The sequence below is a fragment of the Sceloporus occidentalis genome, unplaced genomic scaffold (assembly GCF_023333645.1).
Source record: "Sceloporus occidentalis isolate IW3139 unplaced genomic scaffold, rSceOcc1.0.p SCAF_1, whole genome shotgun sequence".
In the NCBI taxonomy this organism is placed as follows: domain Eukaryota; kingdom Metazoa; phylum Chordata; class Lepidosauria; order Squamata; family Phrynosomatidae; genus Sceloporus; species Sceloporus occidentalis.
In genome coordinates, this window is record NW_028316981.1 from 189,569,548 (window position 1) to 189,594,847 (window position 25,300).

The following is a 25,300-nucleotide window of genomic DNA, read 5'->3' on the forward strand; positions in this document are numbered from 1 at the left end:
TGTACTACTGGAAACTGGTTCAGGGAGACTATTCAGCTTCTTGACATTGTGTGCTATGAAGTGCCATGGGGCTCCGTTCTGGCTCCTTATGATTCTATGATTCTATTCTATTCTATGATTCTACATAAAATAATTGAGTTAGTTGATCATGAATTAGGGCATCTAATGTTGTCTGTTCATCCACCTCAGACGGGGCAGTAGCAGTACTGAGCTTCTGCCTGATTTTACTACTGGAAGATAGTACTCTAAGGAATACTGCCCCTAAAGAAGTTAACCCAGCACCTAACCCATAATATTTTTGTCATAAGATAAATTCCAAATGTTTTAATATGTTATTTCTAATTATTGTGTGTGTGGGGGAATTATTGGCTGTGCCTCAATTGCTGAATGCTCTTTCCAGTGAAACTCTTTGGGTACCTACCTGGTTGTATTTCCAGCACGAGGTCATTTTTTATCTTTCTTGACCTTGCAGACCTAAATCCTGTTGGTAGTACTAGCTAGAGTAGACTTACTGAGTCGGTGGTATTTACATAAGTGAGTTAGCATTCAGCAACTGATTCAGTGAGACTAGTGCAGCTGAGAATAACAATTAGATTTAGACTTTTACTTTTAATATTTGATGAAGTCAGTTTTATGGTAACTTGATCTAATGTTTATTTTAAATATTCACAGTTAAAAACTATATTTTTTGTGTTTCTAAAGCTGCAATTATCAAGGAGGATACATATATTTAAACCAATAATTAAGCAGCATTAATATGACTATTCAACTTGCCCGGTTTAAAGAGCACCAGTTGGAAACGTAACACCCTGAACACATTCAGTCTTATCTGAATTCATAAAATCTGCAGGATAGGGCCTGGTTAATACTTGGATGAGAGACCACCAGCGATCCACATCTGGGGCAGGGATGAGCAACTATTGGGGGCCGGGGGCCAGTTTCTCCCTGAACTCCTGTGAGCCATACCCAGAGCAAGCCCAAATACCTTTTTTCCTTTGCAGTCCCTCACAATGGTGGCAGCATATGGTGTTGTATTTTCTGTCCCCATTCCGAGATTCTGTATGAATCTAGTATGAGATTATGGGGTGCTTCTGTGGGTAGGGTGGGAATATTTTTGGAAGGAGAAGTGCCCAAAAATGCACATTTAAAAAAAACAAATTAGGTTTAAGGGGCTTCAGGAGCCTAAGGTAGGACTTGAATGTTGTCTGAAATTGTAGAGAGCTAATGCCAGTCAGAGTTGAAAATTCTTATCATTGTCTATGACAGAGAGAACTGATGGTCCCAAACATCTGGAGATTAAAGCCCTTGCTATAGAAATTGTTAGGATTGCAGGTTGTACAGTAGCAAAGAGTTGATTTATTTTAGAAATCACTCCTTGTTAGACATCAAGTTGTTTAGACCTAGGAGAGTCTCATCTTCTAAATATTGTGCCATCAAAACCTGATAAAGAGTTCTGAGGAACTCTAGCCATGCTTGTAACATTTTTAGCAATCCAATAAAGCCATCCAACCCCACCTTTTTTTTTTTTATGGAACATATATTTATGTTTTGTTTCCTATTTAAAAATAAGTGGTTTTGGAAATGCAGCTGATGAGTATTTTGTTGCACTGGACTACATTATTGAAAATATTTAGGCTTTTCTAATACCACATATAAAACAGTTGAGCAATTAAGACCATTAGTTTTGTTTATTGTGTAACAGTTACTAATCACTCATCCTTTCAGCTGCTCATGAGTATCTGCATGTAAGATTGATCAAGGCACAGTTCCCTTGACATGCTTTAGTTAGTCTGTCAAGAAACGTCTGAGCATACGCATATCTAAACTCTTCACTTGTGTTTGGCATTAAAATGGCTCTTCAGGGATTCCCAGCATTTGTAGTAGTTCTTGTCTAGGCTGGCTTTCAGAGCCCACTTGGTGACAGCCAAGCTAAAAGATGTCTCAAACATGAATGCCTGTTGGAAGATGAAGAGAGGTTCATTCAGAAAGGGAAGAATCTGATTACATACTTTATATTAATTACATAATACAAATTGCTTTAACGTGTTTTTCACTCAAGGGTGGGCAACAGCATTTGGTCTAGAGCAGCACACACAGTGGGCCCTCTATGTCATTAACTCTTATTGAGAGCCAGCCTGGTATACTATTTAAGCATTGGACTACGACTCTGGGTTGACAAGGTTTCAAATCTCCGCTTGGCCATGGAAACCCACTGGCCAACTTAAGCCACAATCTCTCTGTCTCAGTGAAAGGCAAAGGCAAACCCCTCTCTGAAAATTTTGCCCAAGAAAACCTCATGACCTTGGGAGCATCACAATTCGGAAATGACTTGAAGGCACACAACAATAATATTGACCTTCGTATCCTTTGCCTACACTCCAATTTACTGCTCTTGACTTATATGAATGATGAATAATTTTTCACTTTAAAAGTTTATTTCCTATTACAGAAATTTGCAAACTTGCATACATTTGCAAATCTTACTCTGATTTGGGGAGCAAAACCCTAATAAGGTCATTCTCATGACTTAAACTATGTTGAAAATGTTATTTTCCAGTCCTGGATTTCCACTTACTTACAAGGAGTTATAAGCTGATTATCTCTTCCCCTCCATTTCCTTTGGATCATTCCCTGTTCAAATCTAGGGATGACTCTTAGAACAAATATATGCAGCTCTCATTTGCTTCTGTTTTACATCTTTAGCCTGAAAACAAGGTCAAGATAAAAACAGGAGCTCTCCATAACTGGCTGCTCAGCTTGGATTCCTGAGACTCTTACCATAGTTCCTTCTGCAACTCTCTCGGGCTTCAGCTTGCTTGTGCTTGCTTTCTCAAAACATTCAGCATCTGGCCCATGGGGTGTCATCATACTGTGTAGAGTGGCTCCTCCAGGTAGAAATCCTTGTTCCTTTGCTTCATATGTTCCTTTAATTAAGCCCATAAACTCGCTCATGCAGTTTCCTATGGAAATAAATGGAAATAAATTCAGTCATTCTGCAACTCCAACATGATATCATGGGAATAGATAAGTTATGCTCCAGTGCTCTAGTCTAGTCCCAGTGTGGGATTAAAGATGTCTGAACCACTTCACAGATTCTATGACTTGTGATGTTTCTTAATATGTAGTGAGCCCAAGGGTTCATACACATGAAGGACTGGAGGACCATTTTCAGGTCCTTCTGACCCCTTGCAGAAACATACCCATCATATCCTCTCTGAGCAGAGAGAAGGTGAGCTTGTGTTTTGGGGATCAGCATTTATTTTTGGCTACACTGTTTGGATGCTTGTACAGATGTTTGAGTTAGTTTTGGGGTGCTGTGCTCTCCCTGAGCACATGGTCTATATATCAGGACTTCTGTTGAGTCACTTACTTGGTTGCAAGCAAAGCTCTTAGATGACAACTCTATATAGCTACTGCCTTGATCTTTGGAGCTCAGTCTCTGCGACCTTTGGAGACTTATGGGTGTTTTTGTTTGTTTGGGAGGCATGTATTGTCCCTGAGCACATGGTTTACATGGCAGGGCTTCTACTGAGTCACTGACTTAGTTGCAAGCAGAGGTCCTAGATGCTTGCTCTACATAGTTGCTGCCTCGGTGTTTGGAGCTCAGTCTTTGGAGCTCAGTGAGCCTGTGTTTTGAGGGCCAGCATTGATTGTTTGGCTGTGATCTTTGGAGACTTGTGGGTGTTTCTGTTTGTTTGGGATGCATGTGCTGTCCCTCAGCACATGGTCTAAAGGTAGCAGGACTTCTGCTGAGTCACTGACTAGGTTTGAATTGCAGTGAATAGCTTCTAGCTCCATATAGCTGCTGTCTCAATGTCTGAAGCACAGCAAACAGGAATGTTTGTGGGCATTGTGCTGGGGACTGTGAGGAGACAGCCTGGACACCTGTGCCACTACATACATAGAATGACAAAAATGGATGGTAGCATAGTTGTTGTAGTGACCTACAACATCTGTGCCATGCTCTTTTTTTTTTCCTTGTTAGAGGATCTACCACAGCAAGTGCACACTGATTTCCCTGCTGGAAGAAAAAGTTGATGTCCATGTATCTATTACATGTATCTACTACCATTAAGGCTTTAGTTGTCTTCTTACATGGCAGGGGGTTGGACTGAATGACCCTTGTAGTCTCTTCCAACTCTAAGATTCTATGATTCTCTGAAAAATGAGGGGGATTCTTGGCTGTTTCAAGGTTGGGCTGATACAGCATTTAAAGGCCAAGCCATGCCCACAAAGGTTATTATTTTTATTTATTAAAATATTTATATCCCACCCTTTATCTGAAGATCTTAGGATGACTTACAATAAAATCAACTTAAAACAATTTAAGTTGTTTAAAAGTTTATAAAAGTTTTTAAAAATTAGATATATATTAAAATAGTTTCTCAATTTAAAAATAGACACATTAAAACTAGTTAAAGCAATATAGAATAAAAAGTAAAGGTAGAGGTTTTCCCTTTGACAAGGTTGTCAAGCCGTGTCCAACTGTAGGGGCTCATCTCCATTACTAAGCCATAGAGCCAGCGTTGTCAAACACAACTCGGTGGTCATGTGGCCAGCACGACTGCACAGAACACTGTTACATTCCCACTGAAGTAGTACCTATATATCTACTTGCACTTGTACATGCTTTTGAACTACTGGTTGGCAGAAGTTGGGATTAGTGATGGGAGCTCACTCCGTCACGCGGCCCTTGGGCTGCTGAACTGCTGATCTTGCAGTCATCAGAGTCAGCGTCTTATCCCCTGAGCCACCATGTCTCTATGAAAGATCATAGCTGTCCCCAAGTACTCCAAGCCACTGAGTCTGCCTGGGCCTTCAGTGACAAGGATGGATCTAGGAGTGTTCCCAGACTATGCGCCTGCTCTTTCATGGGGTGTGCAATTCCATCCAGAGCAGGTAGCCAGACTCGAGGACCACCAATCCACAAAACCTCTTTCTTATTGAAATTCAGCATCAGTTTACCCTCATCCGGCCCCATTATAGCATTCAGGCACTCCTACAGGACTTCCACAAACCCATTCAACCCTGATGACAAGGTCATCAGGTGACTGATGGTTTTCGCCCCAAATTGGGATTTTTAAGCAGATTGTTTTCCCCAGGCCTTTTGAGTGAGTGGTGATCTAAAGAGGAGCCCAACAGTTGCACAGGAATCTGGCCTCTCTAAAAAATATGCCATCAATCAGTCCCACCAGTCCCATAGCTGTGTTTCATAGCTGTGTTGAAATATGGATAAGCAGCAGGCTGTATTTTCTGTGCTTAGCAATATAGTCCCTGGAAGTACATTGTGCTTAGTAACATAGTCACTGTAAGTACATTTTCTCATCTATGGACTGGCAACTACCTTTTATTAAATGTGTCTTAAGTACCTGGTGGAGAACTGAAATACTTGGTTTCCAAGTATAAAAGAAAGACTGGCACACATACTGTGGTAATAAGGTGGACGGAAAGTGTTGGTGGCCACTCCCCAGCGGGGCGGGAATATAACAAAATCAGCAACTGCCACTCCAGGACGGGTTGACTTTGCAGTCAAGACAGTGAAGATAGAAGGATCCTACAAATGCCAGAAAGGACATACTGTTTAAACAGAGTTGAATATGAAACTGAAAAAATTACTGTATTTTATGATAGTTGTAAACTAAGAATCCAAGATCATCTTGACTTCAGTGCAAGTCCGCAATAAGATGACTCTTCAAAAGTCTTTAATTACTTTACATTAAAGCAACTAAATATGCTGTTGAATTTACTGCATGTGCCTCCCACATAGATTCCAGTAGACTTTGGCTGAACTAAGAAAGTACCAAACAACCAGAATGCTACAATGGGCCCTTTAGACCAATTCAGCAAGGTCAAAACTTACCGCATGGTCAAAAGCCACAGAATTTATAACCATAAAATTGCTGAGGTTGTACTTGTATGGTGTGTAGTTTCCATGCCAAGCCACAACGTTGAATGGAGAGCAGTTCTGTAAGATAAAGCAGAATAAAATAGCTGTCTTGTCTATGAAAAGTGTCTGATATCCACAGACATTATTTACTTATTCAACACACTTCCACCCCTCCTTTCCTCTGGATTGCTCAAGGCAGCTGATAACAAGGGTAAAATAATAGATGAACAGTCGGCAAAGCTACTCCTGAGAGTAGCCAAAACCTTGGATTATAGTATCACATCCAGAAGAAACCACAAACTTTGAATCAGTCATTTCAACGGGTTGTATCTCAATTGCTAGGGCAGTTCTATTGATCATAAGCTCTTCTGTCTGATCAAATGTGTTTTCTACATCTAGTCTGTTGCTGCTGCCAACAACAGTTTAAAGGTTCCTAGAGCATTTAGGGAATGATCCGGAATGGACAAAGAGTTCAATACCATCCACATATTGGTGACAATGAATTATTAAATCCCAGATTACCACCAGTGGTTTTATACCCAAAGTAAAAAAAATGGGGGGAAGATGGAAACTTGATGGATTTGCATGTAAGAACTGAGAAAGAACTGGAAATAGTGTACCTATCCTGGTAAACTTCCTCTGATGGATACCATGGTCAAATGTTGCTCACACATGCAGTAGAACAATAGGAAACCAGTTTCTGATGTAAAGTCTGGCCATGGAGGGAGAGATGCCGGCCCAACTCTATTGAGCCTGGCCTAGATTAAGAAGCACAGCCCTCCCTCCAGTCCATCTGCCTTGGTCCAGGCCTCAGAGGGAGAGAAGAACTGCTGGACCTGATCCCCTTCTCCACCACCATTCCCTTCTCCTTTTGTGTCCTGTCTTTTTAGATTGTAAGCCTGAGGACAAAGAACTGTGTAATTAAAAATAATAATAATAACTGTAAGTCGCTCTGAGAGCCTTTAGGGCTGAAAGGTGGGGTATAAATACCGTAAATAATAATAATAATAATAATAATAATAATAATAATAATAAGTTCATGATGTAAGATTAAGATGCTGAAGGGGCTATGCAGACTGCCCCAAAGGGGTGGCCTCAAGGTGCCCCTTTTTCAGCCAGACCGGGGCCATGGCAACTGCCCCAATCTGGCCTTTCCAGGGTGTGAAAAGGAGCCGCAAAAAGTGACTCCTTTTTGTGCCCTTGATTGGGCATGATAGCTGTGGCACTGTGGCTATACGGCACTCCTTTAGCACTGCGTCATCCGAGTGCAACGCTGGAGGAGCATTGTGATGGTGCGAGCCATGTGAAGCAATGTGTGGCATCGTGGCGCCCTGGGGGCAAAGCCAGGGCATGCATCGTGGAGACGCTACACCCTGACTCCACCCCCCAGCCGGCCCAAAGTGCCGGTCTGTACAGGGCCTAAGTCTATTTGGATCCCAAAAGAGATCCCATTGAAGCAGATACATATAATCAAATTCCACAGTGAGATTCATACAGAGAGAAATTTCTCCATCTACTTTTCCCCTGCCATGGATAATTGTCCCTTTATTTACCTTTTTTCTAAGCAAAGAAGCTTCAAATGTTGCTATTTCTTATTATATAGCAGTTGCTCCAGTCCCTCATTACTCTCTTGGTTGGTTCCTCCCCTCACACCACCATATTCTTCGTTTTTTGAGATGTGACCAAAATGGTTCCAAATATATTTAACGTGACAGATCTGAATGAAGGCAGAACTCCAGAACAAGCCAAAATCATGCTTTGGTGACTTGTCGTCTGTGCCACTTACTCTTTGCCAATCCATCTCTTAGCTAATGCATGTACCCACAGCTTTTGTTTTCCATTTGGATTGGCATTTCCCCTGCATCCCTGTGTTTTAGGAATAGGCATGTGATTTTTCTTGAAAAAGAAGACCATCACTTTTGGATTTTTCTTATCGCTCAAACCATACTGGGAGTCTGATGTTATTGCTCCCCACATGAAACCTTAAATATTAGGGTTCCCCTTTGTCACTTTGGAAGAGTTTAGCTTAGATTGAAGCTGACATGCTTAAACTTGTATATACTTTTAGACAGAAAGAAGTCTCTGTTGTGGGCCGTGTGACAAGATTGTTGGCCTTCATGTCTGATCTTTTGTGAAATGTGTCACTTTCCAAATGAAAGTTCTGATTTCCCAACCTGCTGTCCTGCAAAGAGTTTCCCCTGGTACTTGTTGACAACGGTATAACCCTCAGCTACTTGGCGATCTTCATACCAGGCCACTGGCACAAGGAAATCGCGTGGATTAGCCAACCCATTGGCTCCTAGCAGAGAAAGAAACAATGGGTAAGTCTTCACCACCAATTGAATATTTGAACACTGTAGGCAGTAAACACCAGTCTACTCTTGCAAAGCTTCTCTGTATTTTACATTAAAGTTTTTATGTTATAATCTGTATTTAGAAGATCTTTATTACTTTTTGTTATAGAAACTGGTGGGCTCTAAGGAACGAAAAGCTCAAGTCAGAAATATAGAGTTGATAGAGTTCTTATAGCTGGGCAGAACTTGAAAAGTTGTATACTATACTACTACTAATAATAATAATATAAATTTTTTTATATCCCACCCTTCTATGAAACATAATCGGGGCAGCTTACAAAATTAAAATATACATTCCCAAACCTTCACTCCCGCCCCATACTAAGTTACATGTCCACTAGAAAACTCTCGGCAGGCAAACCAGTGATATTGATAGGAGCTAGTAATATCAGGCACACTTCTACTGTAACAATAAATTCAAGTAGCTAGAATTTGGCAAAGGACTGCTTGTTGTAAGAATTGTCCTGCTATGTTAAAATGTAATATTTAGTTTGGTTTGCATCCAGAATTTTTCTGGGCATTCCTGAACATAAAGGTGAGTTTTTCTTCTCTTTTACGTTCGGCACAGAAACACTGTCTCTACACATTCTGCTTAGTTGTTATGCCAAAGGGTACTGTTACATTTATCGTCCATTTATCGTCAATTAGCTTACTTGCTAATTAGCTTACTTGCTGTTCACCGCTATGATCTTTGGAATAGCGGTATATAAATAAAAAAAAAACAAAAAACAAATTAATTTTTGCTCAATCTCTGTAAAACTTAAGTTGGTGGTTACAATATCTAGTAGATAATTTCTTCATTTAATTGTGTAGAGAAACATTCTCTTTTCTGTATTTTGCTACTCAAACTCACTGGATAACATGGGGAATAATCCTGAGATCAATGTATGAGCCAGCTCTCAGATTAATAATTTACTCCACTTCTATCTTTTGGCACAGTCTGAAATATTATTACAGCACTGAAACATATCTCACCACACCACATATGTTTTGTTGCTCTTGAACATCAAGACTGACTTTTGCGGTGAACTCAGAATTCAAAAGCATGTTTCATATTCTATAATGTTTCTGATAGGTCTAAGAAACTAAACTACTACATTCCTATTGTTTTGGGGTGTGAGAATAGAAATGAATATTTACCAATAGGTCCCAAATCAGGTAGCTCAAAATGTACACCGTATACCTCCAAGACATAGCCCCGGGTTTCCCCAAATACTTCCACACTAAAACGCATCCCTTGCTGGAAGGGAGAGAGAGGACAATAATAATAATAATAATAATAATAGTGAATTATTTTTTGCTAGTAGTATGGTTTCCTCTGCATATCTAGACCTTCCTACCTCCAATTTTCACGTCTCCTTCCCCAATGTCCAACTTTCTGTATGATGTATTTAGCATATAAATTTGATAGGGTGATAAAATGCAGCCTTGCCTTACCCCCTTCCCAATGGCAAACTGATCTATTTCTCTATATTCTCTATTTCCCTATATATGCTCTTGAGAGACTCAGCTGATATGAATACTGGAAACAACAGATTTCCCCTCTCTCATAGAATCATGCCCGAATTCAGTAATGGAGATATATGCCCTATTGACTGGAGACTAATGGAGATGTGGATGCACACTGCAGAGTTCACATGAGCCACATCCTTTTGGCTGTTAACTACTGCCTCTAGAGCCAGTAGTTAACAGCAAAAATAAGGGACATAATCTCCACATATGAATAGTAGGTAATGTAAAGGTATTCCCCGTTGACAAAGTTGTCAAGCTGTGTCTGACTGTAAGGAGTAGTGCTCATCTGTTACTAAGCCACAGAGCCAGCATTGTCAAAGACTACTCTGTGATCATGTGGCCAGCATGATTGCACAGAATGCTGTTTACCTTCCCACTGGAGTGGTACTTATTTATCTGTTTGCATTTTGCATGCTTTCGAACTGTTAGGTTGGCAGAAGCTGGGACTAATGTTGGGAGCTCACTCCACCATGCGGCATCCGGGCCTCAAACTGCCAACCTGCTGATCTTGCAATACACAGAGTCAGTGTCTTAACCACTTGAGCCACTACATGCAGTGAATAATAGTATAGTGAATAGTAGGCATTCAGTGTATCTCAGGTATGTATTTCTACTACATGGACATGGGTTGCCCATTTGCTATGGCTGTAGGAAAAGAGACTCTGATTATGCAATAACTGACATTTGGAACTAGAAGGCCAAGGATGGCAGATGAGGATTAGTGACTTCTGTAGTAGGATCCAATGCTCACCTGAATGACACAGATTTCATTGGGCTCTACCAACAACCTGCCAAACTCTGTAGTGATGAGCAATTCCCCTTGCTGTGGTACTGAAGAAAGAAAACAAAACCAGTTACGTTGAAAGATTATAGCAGCCCCTGGCATAGACAACAGGCGTTAAATGATTGTGGTGGTTATTTTTTTATAATGTAGTCTATATTTTTTCCATCCTCCGCACATTTTGGTTTCCGTGACTCACTCATATGGATCTTATGCATATGAGAGCCATGTCTGGAAAACCCTAGAACTGAGTATCTTTTACTGGGAATCTTACTTCCAAACTTCCAGCACACACACTCAAATCTTCTTTGAAAAATTATTCATTAGTTAGTCCTTTCTTTGTTTCTCTTCCTTGGATTCTGTGTCTTTTTTTAAAAAAAAAAAATCCATTCTGTGGACCTTTTCAAAAAGTGCTACAAGCCTGCAAGGGTAAGATAGAACCTTTGGATGGTTGCTCCCACTGCCTCCTCTGCCTAGGAAAGCAGAATTCTCTTTACTACATATTGTAAGCAATTCAATATCCCCACAATGTGTTTTTGATACTTTGGTATCTTTATATTGCACTGCTGGATACCAGCATGTTGTTTGGAGGTTGCAGTGACTCAAAAGGTAGTATCCGAATGTGTTCAGAGACATGCAGACAGCTTAGACACAAAGGATAAAAGGAGTTTCCTAAAAGAGGCAATCCCCCACAAGCTCGGCATTTCCCACCAAAACAGAAAGCACAACAGATTCTCTCAACAGATCAAACAAGACCGCACCCCTTTATTCCTTACTGTGTTCCCAAGTACTCTTCCTGGCCATACATTTTGGAGTCTCCCAGATCCTGTCACTGGAACAATGTGCCAAGTGCATTGAATTTGGAGTGAATATGTGAAATAGCATGTAAGTTTCATGGCTCTAGGTCATTCCTTCTAGGTCGGGATAAGAACTTTTCAGCATCCCCTTATATAATTATTTTTGTGTAGATTGGTAATATTATGACTAATATACCACCCTCCAAAGTTCAGGGATTAATATGTAAGGCACTGATCCTGCACTGAATAAATATGTGGGATGACTGATATATACAGGATCCTGTACTACATCAGGAGTAGATGATGTGAGATTACTGTACAGAGCTATTATTTTATTAATATTTAATTTTACCCTCTATGTGTGACAAGGCATCAAATTGCTTCCAGCCACTTTGGGATTAATATTTCAACTTTAAATAAAGCAAACGGTATAGTGCACAAGACTTCAGAGTGGTAAGGATGAAATGGCAACTTACCAATCAGGAAGTCTCCATCAGAATTGTAAAAGCATCTGTAGAGGAAGAAGAACAAGCAAAGGATCCCTGAATTTACAAAAAGTTGGTACCTTAAATTGAATTCCAGAGCCCACTGTCTTTGTAACCCCATCAGGTTTCTTTTGTTCTGCCATCCAGTTATCTGCTGGGGCAAAGTCTCTTTCCCTTCTTCTCTAGGAACATGAGAAATGAAAGTGTGTTCTGTGGATATATGAAGTAGGTAGAGACAGTGAGATCCTACCAGGGACGTAGCTAGGATTTTAGGAAGGGGGGGGGGGGGGTCCAGACTAAGTGCCACCATTATAATGGGGCTTGAGTACGGCGGCGCAGCAGCACACACCATTCATTTTTCTCATGGAAGGGGGGGGGGTCCAGGCCCCAAGAACCCCCCCCCCCCTTGGCTACGTCCCTGATCCTACAGATGTTATAGAAGGGCCTGCATTGGTGTTGGACTCCCATTTATCACAGGTGGGTATAATGTTGTGTTCCAGATTCCTCTGAAGCTGTGGGTACTAGGACACAGTTTTCCTCTCTCTGCACCTGTGCTTGGGCTTGGACCACTGCTTCAAATTATACACATGCACTCTTCCTACTTATTTAGCTCCTTAAATAAACATAACTAGACACATCTGGCTATAGCACTATGGTGTGGCAAAAAATATTTATATAGGGCACATTTGTAAAATCTTGTCAATTTAAACTGACCAGTTCCTTCTATGCCTGCCCCACCTGGACACCATTCTTTATCAATCTCTGCCAATACATGTCTACTGTTGGGTTCATAAAATCATAGAGTTGGAAGAGACCTCAAGGACCATCCAATCCAACCCCATTCTGCCATGCAGGAGTACTTCTGCCATGCAGGAGTACACAATCAAAGCACCCCCAACAGATGGCCATCCAGCCCAGTATCTCCTCTCCTAGGATTCACAGAATAAAATACAGCTAAATAATATTTGATGGTATTCAGAACTGTGTGCAGAATCCTTGAGAGCCTTTGACTGTCTGCACATGACTCACAAACCTGTTGGTCATGGAGGTGTTACAGGTGAAGACGTGGATTGCAAGCCCATTCCGAGACCTGGCATCACCAGCGCCACACACAGTGTGCAATCCCTATGGCAAAGAATCACCAGAGGTTCAGAATAAATAGCTGCCGCTTTCACAGAAGTCCCTTTGATTGGTCTTCATGCCATCAACAAAACACTTTCACTCTTAGAGAAACACTTTGTTCTTCTTTTTCAATTAAAACTAATCAGGGGCATTTAAAACCATGCATGTTTCAACACAGAAGCAGTGTCAGACTGTGTTGTTGTTGTTGTTGTTGTTGCAGAGATCAGATAGTTAGGGTAATTACTTTTCCAGATGGTCAGATACTACTTGTTTTAAATGGTTTTGGGGTTGAGGCAGCCACCTCTTGCTTCATTATTCAAAAGCCAATCTACATGGATTATTTTTATATCGTTTCTTCCTCCCCAGTTCTGTCAGATGGAAAGATAGAATTTAAAAAATGTAACCCGCTCTGATAGCCTTTTGGCTGAAGAGCGGGATATAAATACTTTAAATAAATAGAAATGTGTGCCATTCAGAATCATTTACAAACAAAAATTAAGCATGATTTGGGGCAAATCATCTTTCAAACTGCACAGCACCTTTACAGTGAGATCTAGCAAGAAGCTCTTGAAATGCTTCTAACTGTAAGCTTCTAACTTACAGTTACAAAGTCCACTTTTCTCTGAGAAGTTGCAGGGATCTCAAAAGGTTTCCATCTCAACTGGAACAAAACAGAGAAACATAATTTTAAATATGCAAGTACATCACCATAAGAATAGGGCTTTTACATTCAATCTTGCTTCTCCCATTAGGACCAGTACAAGTAGAAAGGAAATGCAGCCGCCATTAGAATGAACCTATGAGACTCCAGCGGCTTTTAAGGCAGTGGTGCCCAACCTTTTCTATGCCCCGCACCGCTAAGTAATGGTTAATCAATGTCTGCACCCACTACAAAAATAATATCACATATGAAGATGATGAAGACTGACTTCTAAATTTTGAATCACAAATTGAACCGCATACAATGCTGAAGGTGAACAAATTGAACCTAACAAAATCTTTCAACTCAGTGCATAAAATGTCATCCTGACCCCTCTGTAAAGTAAACTGAGAGCCCAAACAGACAGGCCAAAATAAAGCTGTTTCAGGCCACTTTGGAGGTATGCTGTTTAAATGATGCATGCATCCTAAGAGACCAGAAGTTGTACCAATGCTGCATCAAAGCTGCGCTCCTAAAGACTGGAACACAGCTTTGGTGCAGCTTCTGGTCTCTTAAGATGCATGTGCCATTTAAACAGCATACCTCCAAAGTGACCCGAAGCAGCTTTATTCTGGCCTGTCTGTTTAGGTTCTGCTGCTCTTTTTCTACCTCTTTTCTCCCAGCTCTCCCCTAGAGCTAGATGAAGCTAGATTAGATTAGCACCCTGAGCAACTTTCCTGTTTTAGAATAGAGTTCCTTTCATGAAGCCTTGGAATAATAAAGATGTGACAACTGTCTTTAAATATATGAAGAGATGTCATATAGAAGATGGAGTAAACTTGTTTTCTGTTGTTCCAGAAACTAGAGCATAAACCAATGGATGCAAATTAGAAAAAAGAGATTCCACCTAAAGGTTAAGAATAATTTTTCACTGTTAAATTCTGTTAAATAGTGGAATAGATTGCCCCGGGGAATAGAGGACTCTCCCTCACTGGAGATCTTTAAACAGAGGTTGGATGACCATAATTCAGGAGTGCTTTAGTTGTGTTTTCCTGCAAGGCAGGAGGTTGGACTAGGTGGCCATTGTGGTCCCTTCCAACCCTAATCTAAAATAGACTATTCCCTTGTTGCTTCCTCCACCTTCTGTAAAATGAAATTGTCTACAAAGCTGGTGCAGGGCAGGAGATTGCACTATGTGGCCCTTATGGTCCCTTTGAATTCAGTCATCAAAGATTTGATGATTCTGTGATTCTAGAGGGTTCTGCCTACTTCTATCTTTATGGATCTAAGAACTCTCAAGCTTTCACGTATTGGTCTGTTGTGCTGGTGTATATTCATAGAAAAGTTTCCCTCATACACACATCTCACCAGTGACTGCACAGACCCTTAACCTATCCCTAATGCTTACCCCTTCCCCATTCAGAACTGCCAACAGTGCTCTTGCCCACTGGACCACTGGTTGTAGCCTAGGGCTGGTCTGCGTTGGCTTTGCTCCTATCAAATTTGTTCTCTGGTTTGTGTGCCCCTGGACCAGCCAACAGCAAAACATTTCTTTCCCTTCTCTGGCTATCCATACATGTTGTTGTTTGTGTGATACAAAGAAAGCAAAGAAGCATTAGTGAAGGCATTCTGCCCCAAAAAACAGAGCTTCCATCCATGGCCCCTTAAGCACTGGCTTTTCCCTAAAACAGAACCAAGGGTTTTCTGTCCAATATTATCATTCATTCTTGTACTTTTGCATCATATATCATTACCTGATTGGGCTCAGGCTCAGCTTCATCCCAGTTATGTGTCAGATAACCCTGACCCATGGGTTGAAAGGGCTTGTGGCAAACAGAAGGCAGAATTCTATACAGCCAGCTGAGAGAAAACACACCAAAAAGTGATATAAAATATTTGCTAACCAAATATTCCTGTAACATATATTGCTTTATTGGCCTCTTCTGTCATGTCTACATATAAAGGAACTTCCTGGTTATAGCTGGATCCCCAGTCCAAATAGAAGACAGGGGGGAATTAATATATGGCCCTGACTCAAAATACTAAATCATCACTGGTCCATCCTAACTGTATTGGTTTATTTGTGAGTTATGTTTCCAGGATTCCAGGAATACTGGTGTATTAACTCCAAGGGCCTGGCAGTGGATACTAATATAAGATGCCATTGAAGGAAAACGTCAAGGCTTCCATGCACACTGAGTGCTAGCCAGTTTGTCCAGTCCCAGCAATGAAGGTTACATAGAAAGTCTTGGGAGCAAGGCTGGTGGAAAGTGAGTTTTCCCCTTTCTACATTGGATGGAACAGTTGCATACATATACCTTGTGTAACTTCTACCTGAAGTTACTTTTTGACATCAGTCTTCCCCCTCCCCCATAAATACCCATAAATTCATTATATGTCTGTGGCAAGGGTCCAGGCATCTTCATTCACAGTAGTACTGTTGTTTGTAGTTTAGAACACATTTTTGCAACACTAAAATACTTTACTGTTGGGAAAATATGGCTCTTACGTTATGTAACACACTGATTGCAAGAATGGCTATCTTTATGTCACTCTCAACTCATGAACCCTATCAAAATTGCTTTACTGGATTATGTGTGCATCATCCGCATAAAATATTTTCCTGTCTCCAAGTCCTGTTTCCATGACTATTGGGGTCTATTAAGACATCTTCAAGCTCATTTACAAATAGATTAAACAAAGTTAGCACAACAATACAGCCTTATTGAAGGGCAAGGACCAGCTCTCGAAGGTGTTGTAAGAAAGGAACTGTGGGTTCCTGGTAATTGATCCAGTCAGCAGTCAGACTGCAGCATTTGGGACCAGCTATAGTTTTCAAACACTTTTCATAGGTAGTCTCATGTATACTAGTCTGTCTGGAACAAAATCAAGGTACATGTTATCAGATGGGGGATGAAAGGTCCTTGTCCTGTCCTTTTCCCATTCTCATAGCATGATCTTAAGGAGATTTTCATGTGACATCAGGCTTATCCAGACATTATCCCATCTGGAAAGTGTGATTGACCACGATCACGCAAAAGACTTTCAAACAATGTTGTGCAGATCCCATCATTGTCCCATCATTGAAGCATCATTGCCTGGCATTTTGCATTAACAAGAGTTTCCGTTAATGCAATGCCACTTCAATGATGGGACAATAGCACTGTGATCTGAAAGCCTTTTGTGTGATAATCTCCTGTGTGAGACATCTCAAACAGCAGATACACTTGGCAGATTAGCTACATATCATCTCTAGTATCAGAAGAAATACATCTTTGTAAGAGAAGGTGTGTGAGACTGACAGTGCAGATTCTTGTGTGTCCTGATGGTGCTCTTTCCATAGGCATAAGAAGAGCCATGTATCAATTGCCCATGGCATTTTGCTGTTCTCCCGCTCCACCATCCCCGCAAATCTTCCTATAAGCCTCCATCTGTAACTAATTCCCCCTTCTCCATCAGTGCATACCTTCTCCTGTTTGTGGATCGTGGGCAGGTGAATGCCGAGCCTGAGATCTGTTCAGCATACAGATTATATGGGCAAACTTGGGGGTTATTCTAAACCAAAACAGAAACAGACCATGGATTAAATGAATCATATTTTCTTTTGTCGTGTTATTTCCTTAACACATAAACACATAGAGAGAAATGCAGATGAGATTATTTCCCAATACTTATGTAAACAGTGAGTTTATTATCTTTCCATTTACCAGTTTTTAAACAACAATTGAACATTTCCTTACAAATTCATTTCCCCAAATTTTGTTTTTATAATAAAAAAAACATAGTGTGTAGATGTCTTTTGTAAACATACACTTTTGTCTTATGGAAAGGGAATTTATTTATTTTATTTATTTCAAATATTTATATCCCGATTTTCTCCCACAATGGGATTCAAGGCGCATTGAAGAGGCTAACTACATGTTATGCACATGAAACCCAATAGTTATGCTTTTTGAACAAAAGTATTTTTGGAAGGGGAGATTAGGAAAGGAAAGCTTATTTCCTGCCTCCCTAAGCAATCCTCTGTTCCCAGGACCATCTGGAATAGCTCTAATGAAGGTTAGCCATCCCTCCTCATATTCCAAAAATGGCACCAATACCTGTCCTTCTGGCAAGGCTCCAGGGCAGCGTGGGTCTTCAGAGCTATGCTCATTACCAAATCCTGACATGTACTGCAAAACAAAAGGACATTGCATATGCTGAATTATGGAGATAGGCTGTGACTCTAGTCAAAATGTTGTTGTTGTGTTCCTTCACATTTCTGACATATGTTAACTCTAAGGTGAACCTATTATGGGTTTTTCTTGGCAAGACATGTCTCCCTCTGGGGCTGAGAGAGCTCCATGTATTTCCAGCACACTTCCTATAGGAAGGTCAGCATTGCCATTCTAGTCTATAGCTGGCATCTCCCACTAGACCAAGAGTCGTAAAAGTACAGCCCTTCAGGTATTGTTAGACTGTAATTCCCATCATTTTCCATCACTGTCTGTGCTGGCTATGTCCGGTGAGAGTCACAGTCCAACATCTGGGGGCCATACTTGCATTTAACTTTAGACCTCCAGGAGGATCCCACCTTCAGGGCAGTTGATATTTCCTAGTCAATGTAAGGTAAATCTAGACTGGACTCCCTGCCTGTGTGAAGTGTCTGCTATGTGGAAGAGTGTTCTTTGGGCCTAGGAAATCTAAAAGGAAAAACAATAACTCAAATTCAGGTGAAATTTTTAGGATCAGAAAAAGTTGTGGGTAAAAGAATAATAAATAAATAGATAATGCAGTTGAAGTTGACTTGGGGGCAGTTAACAACAAGATCAACAAAGCAGCATATCAAAGCAAATGAAATTGTTGTATTAATGGCAGACTAATGGGGTAGAGTTTCCAATCTCGGTAGTTACATTGCCCATCACTGGTCATTTTAAGTGGGGAAAAAATGAATCCTACAGACTCAGGAAAAGAATTGGCCTCACAATCAGGGATGAAATAGTGGGTGGACAAAATGGGGCTAGCCATCAATGGCAGTGGATGCTTTAGGATGTCCTTTCTGCACCTGAATTTGGGCATGTTCTCTGCTTTTTACACTGGACTTACAAGATGTGAGCAGCTATCATTGCCCTGTGATCAAAGCATTTTTCTTGCTCACTGATGTGGGGGACCAGCAGTCCCCCCTTACTGTACCAGGGACTAATAACATATTTGTGCCCATTGATGGCATTATTGTTGTTGTGTGCCTTCAAGTAGTTTCTGACATGTGGCAACCCTAACCTATCACAGGGTTAAGGGAGTGCAACTTGCCCAAGATCACTCCACAGGTTTCCATGGCAGAGCGGGGAATCGAACCCTGGATTCCAGGGTCATAGTCCAATGCTGAAACCACTGCACCATGCTAGCTGTTGGTATTTATGAAAACTGTCCAAGGATTGTCACCTGATGGTTCCTGGACCAGCACCAGTCCATGCACCACTACTTGAAGCATCATTGCAGCAGAAGATTTCTACATGTCCTGGCAGATAAATCAGTTAAAGGCTGGTTACGTGCATGTCAGATGTCTGGAATGAGTTTGAAATAATGCAGCCAAGACAGTCTTTAAGAGGGGTTAATGTCTTCTGTTACGTCATTCACTGAATTTTAAAGGGGATTCATATGGTGTTGTGCATTCATAATTCTCACATTCTACAGCTGTAAGATTTTTTGTTTAGGGAATTTCTAAAGTTCTCTGGAATTGATTGCATGATATTGGAAAACTGAGAAGGGTGTTCCTTTGTGAAAAGAAAAACCATCACTTCTTCTAGTTTTTATTTTGCTTGTTTACGTTCCTGCAGTGAATAATATTAACTCTACACAAAATTTCATTTAGTAACATTTAATCTTTTAATTTTTTAATGCTGCACTGGGCTTTCATCTTTTGGTTATATTGAAAAACACCAAAACAATGTTCACAGGCTGGAGAAATGGTATATAAAGTTAAATGTTCTCATTGGAGGCTTAATGCTGACAAACAGATCATGACCTTTAACTGAAGAGATTAGACAGCATGACCGGATAAATACTTTTGAAGTTAGAATTCATAAAATGGAATATAAATAGCATTGCTCCTCAAGGTTCTGCATAATACATTTTCTGCAAGCCACCCTGGTGATGTCTAGCTTTGAAAAACTATTTTATTATTCACTTATAAAATTAGTGAGGCATAAAGCTAGGATGGCTAGTTTAGAATCATTCCCAGTCCTGAACTTTCCCGGCCAAAACCTAAGACTGAGAGACCTAGGGTTATGATCAGGGACCTAAGCATTATTCATTAAAAATCAACCACTGTTGCCCACAGCTTGTCATTCAAACACATACACACACATGCAGAACCTATTTTTCCTGCTTTGAAATAAAGACAACAATCTTAGCTATATGGGCTGTTAGTGGATCAAGGTGAAATTGGGGAATGATTGCTTTTCACTTACTTAGGGAAACTAGATAAGGAACTTTTAACCTAAACATATAATGGGCCCTTAAAATGGAGGCACCTCCATCTCCAGGAATGATGCAGCACAATGTGAATAAATTCTGTAGTGCGTCCACATTACTGAAGCTGCAAATCGTTGCGGCTCTTTTAAAAACCTGCTAAGGGACCTGGTGCTAAATACACTGGTTTAAGTGGGCTTTTTGTTCACACATACACACCGCAAACTGCACCCATTGCAGTTGGGGCAAATGTGAACTTCACAGAAATAAGCCGGTTCCACACCAGTTTATTTCTGTAGTATGAACGCCCCCTAAGTAACATCCCCTGAGAAGGATGTCCACAGATTCTCCTGAATCGCATTGCTATCTCTATAAAGTGTTTCAATCTGAATAGCTGACTTTTGAGACCCCCCCCCCCATGACAAAGCATATTGGAATTAAAATTAGCTGTGTTTCATGCGCACGGTCCTCCAGAACAGTCTCCTGTCAACCTACCCAAGGTCTTTTAGACACACCACACATTTTAAAGTGTACACTCAACATGTTAATATAAAAACTGAGGCAGGGATGCTAGTGATTTTTAAAAATAAATTAATGTATTTATGATTCAGGTGCTCGCAGAGGGGAGTCATGATTAGCTGTAATTCCCTGCTGATGTCCAGGATACTTGTGTTATTTTATAACAGGGAACAGAAGGTTTCATACAAAGATAAGAGGTTTCCCCTGTGCTGTTTTCCTGCTTGAAATGGCACCTCTTGCCTTCTGCGTGGATTTTCAGTGTGAGCCTGCAGTTTATTTGTGAGGAAGGTGCTATATGCCTCAAAACCATAGCATGAACTACAGAAAGGGCTGGATGAGGACACACCAGTTTCAATGCTCACAATTTTTAAATTATTTTCCAGGCAAGTCTTGTGCATCTGGAGGCCTGGCACCTTGTAATAGAAAGCAACCTTTTGTGCAGAGTACTGTGAAACTAGACAGGATCCTAAAGAATAAAGATATACAACTGAAGTTAGAATTATCCAAGCCATGGTGTTCCCCATCACCATGTATTTATGTGACAGCTGGACAGTGAAGGGAGCACATAGAAAGAAAATCAACTCATTTGAGATGTGGTGCTGGAGAAGAGTGCTCAAGACACCAACGACTGAAGTCTACAAAAATTCATGCTGCCAATTTGTTTCTTAGGGGCAAAACAGATGGGCAGGGAAAAGTGGCTTGAAGCTGCCTTTTCTGAAGCCACACTGATACCCCACCAACCGCACCGCCAGCTCCCAAGGCAGCTGGCATGCTCATGTCATGACCACATGATATGGCTTCAAGCCAGGAAGAAGCAGAAAAAGCTTCTTTTTTTTTGAAACGGCTTTTCTCTGCATAAGGCCCCTAGAAGGCACTTTCCTGCTGGCTTCAAGGCATGTGTCATCTAAACACCACACCTTCAAGTCGGCTTGAAAACATCTCTTTTTGCCTGTCTGTTTAGCCATAAAGTTAGTCTCAAAGGTGCTACATGTCTCTCTAGCCATGGATAACTAAGAAGATCAGAAAAATGGTCCTTGAACAGATCGAGCCTGAAATACCCCTAGAAGCCAAGATGATTAAACTGAGACTGTTGTACTTTAGTAACACCATGAAAAGGCACAGCTCATTGGAAAAGACAATAATGCTGGGAAAGGTAGGGATATAGAAAGAGAGGAAGAATGCAAGCCAGATGGATTGACTCTATTAAGGAGGTAATGGGTATGAATGTGCAGGAACTAAGCAGAGTAATGGAAGATAGGGAGTCTTGGAGATTTCTCATTCACAGGGTCGCCATGAGACAAGATCAACTCAAGGACGGCTAACAACAACAACTGTGAAACACAGAAACTGAACCGCTTCCTCTCCTCTCCAATTTCAATAAAGTGAGGCAGCAGCAACCAAAAATAAAAGTGTTCCAAGGGTCCGGTGCTATGCAATTTTTTACAGTACTATGGGGCGGGTGGGGGGAACCCAAACCCTGGCTGGAAAGATTTTGTTTGGGACCTTTAGAGTTAACTCAGAAAAACTATGCAAGAGCAAAGCAGACCATCAGTGTGATTGGCTAACTGAGGAACACCCCCTCCTTCGCATAGCCAGGGAGATGTTAGTTGTAGTTTGTAGGGCCAAATGGAGAAGAGTTGCAGCCGCAAAAAAAGGTCACTGCTGGGAAGGTGCCAGGCCACTCTGTATTGGACTCAATGAATCTTAGAGTTGGAAGAGACCTCAAGGGCCATCCAGTCGAACACCCTGTCATGCATAAATACACAATCAACCATACCCGACAGATGGCCATCCAGCCTCTGTTTAAAGACCTCCAAAGAAGGAGACCCCACCATTCTCCGAGGGAACATCTTCCACTGTCAAACAGTTCTTACTGCCAAGAGGTTCTTCTGAATATTTATGTGGAATCTCTTTTCCTGTAAAACTCTCCTGGCTTTATCCTGAAATTTGTGGGGTTCAGATCTGCACTTAAAGGATTTTTAAAAAACTTAACTCTGGCGCTTTACAGAGCACCCAAAAAGGGCGCTCTGCCAGCGCCCATGGTTGCTGCGCCAGGGAACCGCAGCTGACAAACCACACGATTCCCTGGCACAGCAAAAAGAACCCGCAAAAAGCGGCACCCATGTAGAATGGGTGCCACCATTTTGTACGTGCTTGGCACGTACTAGGGTTAGGGGCATCCGGAAAGGAACACGCCTCTGTTACTTCAAATTGTTCCCAACTTATGGCCACCCTAAGGTGAACCTATCATGGAGATGTCTTAGCAAGATTTGTTCAGAGGGGATTTGGCATTGCCTTCCCCTGAGGCTGAGAGGGTGTGACTTGCTCAAGGTCACCCAGTGGGTTTCATAGCAAAGTGGGAATCGAACTTTGTTCTTCAGAGCTGTAGTCCCAGCACTCAAACCACTATGGCTCTCTACACTCAACTCTGGCCTCAAAATAATCTCCACAATCTGAATCTGCAGAAGCCATCAGTTCAAAATAAAGTCTGACATTTTAAATGGTGATCAGGAGGGAACATTTAAAACACTTTAAAAAACAAAACCCTGCAATTAAATAATAATAATAATAATAATAATAATAATAATTTTTATTTATATACCGCTTTTCCAAATTAGATCAAAGCGATGTACAACAGGAAGTACAATACAAATGATCAAGATGTCAATACATTTTACATTATAACATCAATTTTGACTTTTTAAATTGATAAGTGTTATTGGCTGCTTTCAGAGTTTTCATGTCTCTAAATTTGTCAGTATATTCCAAAATTTATACCACATTTATGTTTTTAAAAAAGGAGCGTGCATGTGGGTGCAAGGGTGTGTGTGTGTGTTGTGTGCCTTCACGTTGTTTCCGACCTACAGTGACTCTAAGGCAAAACTATCCTGGGGTTTTCTTGGCAAGATTTGTTCAGAGGAGGTTTGCCATTGCCTTGCCCTGAGGCTGAGACAGTGTGACTTGCTCAAGGCCACCCAAGGGTTTCATTTTTTAGTTGGAAATCAGACCCTGATCTCCACTGTAGTCCAGTACTCAAACCACTGCACCACACTGGCTCACAGAAGAAGAGTAATTTATATACATTAAAAATAAACAGAGAATAGAGTAAAACTAAAAAAATAAAAAAATAAAAAGGGACTCTCACTCTAAGACAAATAATAGGTTTTCCCTGGCCCCAAAAGACTTCCCTCCTCACTTCCACATATGCCAGCATTCAGGGCTCCGGGAAAATCATCTGGTGCTGGTTTCCATCCACACACTGAAAGCATTTTGGAGCCAGTCTTCAAAATAAGAAAGGTTTCCCCTCCTCCATATACCCCAGGAAAAATCCTTCTAATACTCCAATAGTCAGAAAGACTGTTTGAAATCCATTGGGAGGAATTTTCGTAGGTAATTTTGAACCAGAGGCTCCAACCTCTCATGGAGATCTTACCTTCAGTTCTTCTGCTCTTTCCATGTCGGTGGGGTAGTTGCAAAAACCAAGCAAGATCTTTTCTCCAGAATTAAAAAAATGTGATTTTTCAAGGGTTCTTGTGGAGACAACGAAGCCAGTGGGATTGCAGACTCTGAGCCCCGCGAGTGAGAAAGTCCAAGGGAAACTTCTCACTGTTTGCACAAGTGAGCCTGGGTTTAATCAACAACAGGCTTCTTATCTGGAAGCTACAGAAGGGTTGATGAACAACCAAAAAAGGCTGGGGCCATGGGCCAATTGTTCAGCAGTTTTAGGTCTAATTTCAGAAAAATTAACTCTTAAGTTCAAATAAATTAGTTTTTAATAGCATTTTAACATAAAAGGGAGCATTTAGAATTAAGCCAGATGTGCATAAAAATCCTAATTTGCCTCAGTTTTAAAGGGATGCTTTCAGATTTCTTGCCCATGAAATTTTACAAAGAGAATTTTGTTTACAGAGACAAACTTTCCTCATCTCTGGGCTGAAACATGGCCACGCTGTGCCAACAAATAAGTACATGATCCATTCCAACCAGAAATTGGATGGAATGAGTGACAAGTAACTGTGTTACCTGTAGTGAGTTACTTTTAGAAAGCGGCCAGATTGTGATGAAGCTCCATTTCTTAAGTAAAAATAAGGAGTGGGAATGGAAGGACACTACTGGTGCAATGACTAATGTTTTCTAGTTGTGTTAAATACCCTAAAGTCACCAAATCCTGTCTGATCCTGGAAGCAAAGCAGGGTCAGCCCTGGTTAGTATTTGGAGAGGAGACCACCAATGAAATAAGAAAGTTGCTCAGGGTGCTAATCTAATCTAACTTCATCTAGCTCAATGGTTTCCAACATGTGGGTCGGGACCCCTTTGGGGGTCAAATGACCCTTTCATGGGGGGGTCATCTAAGACCATTGGAAAACACCTATTTAATTACAGTTATGAAGTAGCAACGAAAATAATTTCATCAGTTTGGGTTATCACAACATGAGGAACTGTATTAAAGGGCCACGGCATTGGGAAGGTTGGGAACCACTGATCTAGCTCTAGGGGAGAGCTGGGAGAAAAGAGGTAGAAAAAGAATAGCAGGGCCTAAACAGACAGGCCAGAACAAAGCTGCTTCGGGTCACTTTGGAAGTATGCTGTTTAAATGATGCATGCATCCTAAGCCAGAAGCTGCACCAAAGCCATGCTCTAGTTCTTAGGCCTGCAGTGTGGCTTTGACGCGGCTTCCAGACTGTTAGGATGCATGCATCATTTAAACAGCATACTTCTAAAGTGGCCCGAAGCAGCTTTATTTTGGCCTGTC

At 41.1% G+C, this 25,300-nt stretch overlaps 1 protein-coding gene across 2 annotated transcripts; it reads right to left on the reverse strand.

The window, feature by feature from the left end:
- Positions 1-1,673: 1,673 nt before the first annotated feature.
- LOC149323132 (homogentisate 1,2-dioxygenase-like) lies at positions 1,674-25,128 on the reverse strand. Of its 2 annotated transcripts, none has more exons than XM_089487689.1 (14): positions 23,981-25,128; positions 17,679-17,750; positions 17,045-17,133; positions 15,333-15,438; positions 13,540-13,599; positions 12,850-12,941; positions 11,808-11,842; positions 10,505-10,584; positions 9,382-9,481; positions 8,062-8,186; positions 5,861-5,965; positions 5,428-5,554; positions 2,779-2,960; positions 1,674-1,955 (listed from the first exon to the last, which is right to left on the reverse strand). In XM_089487689.1, the coding sequence occupies exons 1-14, from the start codon at positions 24,002-24,004 to the stop codon at positions 1,830-1,832; spliced, it is 1,323 nt and encodes a 440-aa protein (XP_089343815.1). In that variant the 5' UTR covers positions 24,005-25,128; the 3' UTR covers positions 1,674-1,829. The 2 variants fall into 2 exon arrangements, with proteins under 2 accessions (XP_089343815.1, XP_089343807.1); XM_089487681.1 differs by lacking the exon at positions 23,981-25,128 and adding an exon at positions 19,000-19,138.
- Between the last annotated feature and the right edge of the window lie 172 nt (positions 25,129-25,300).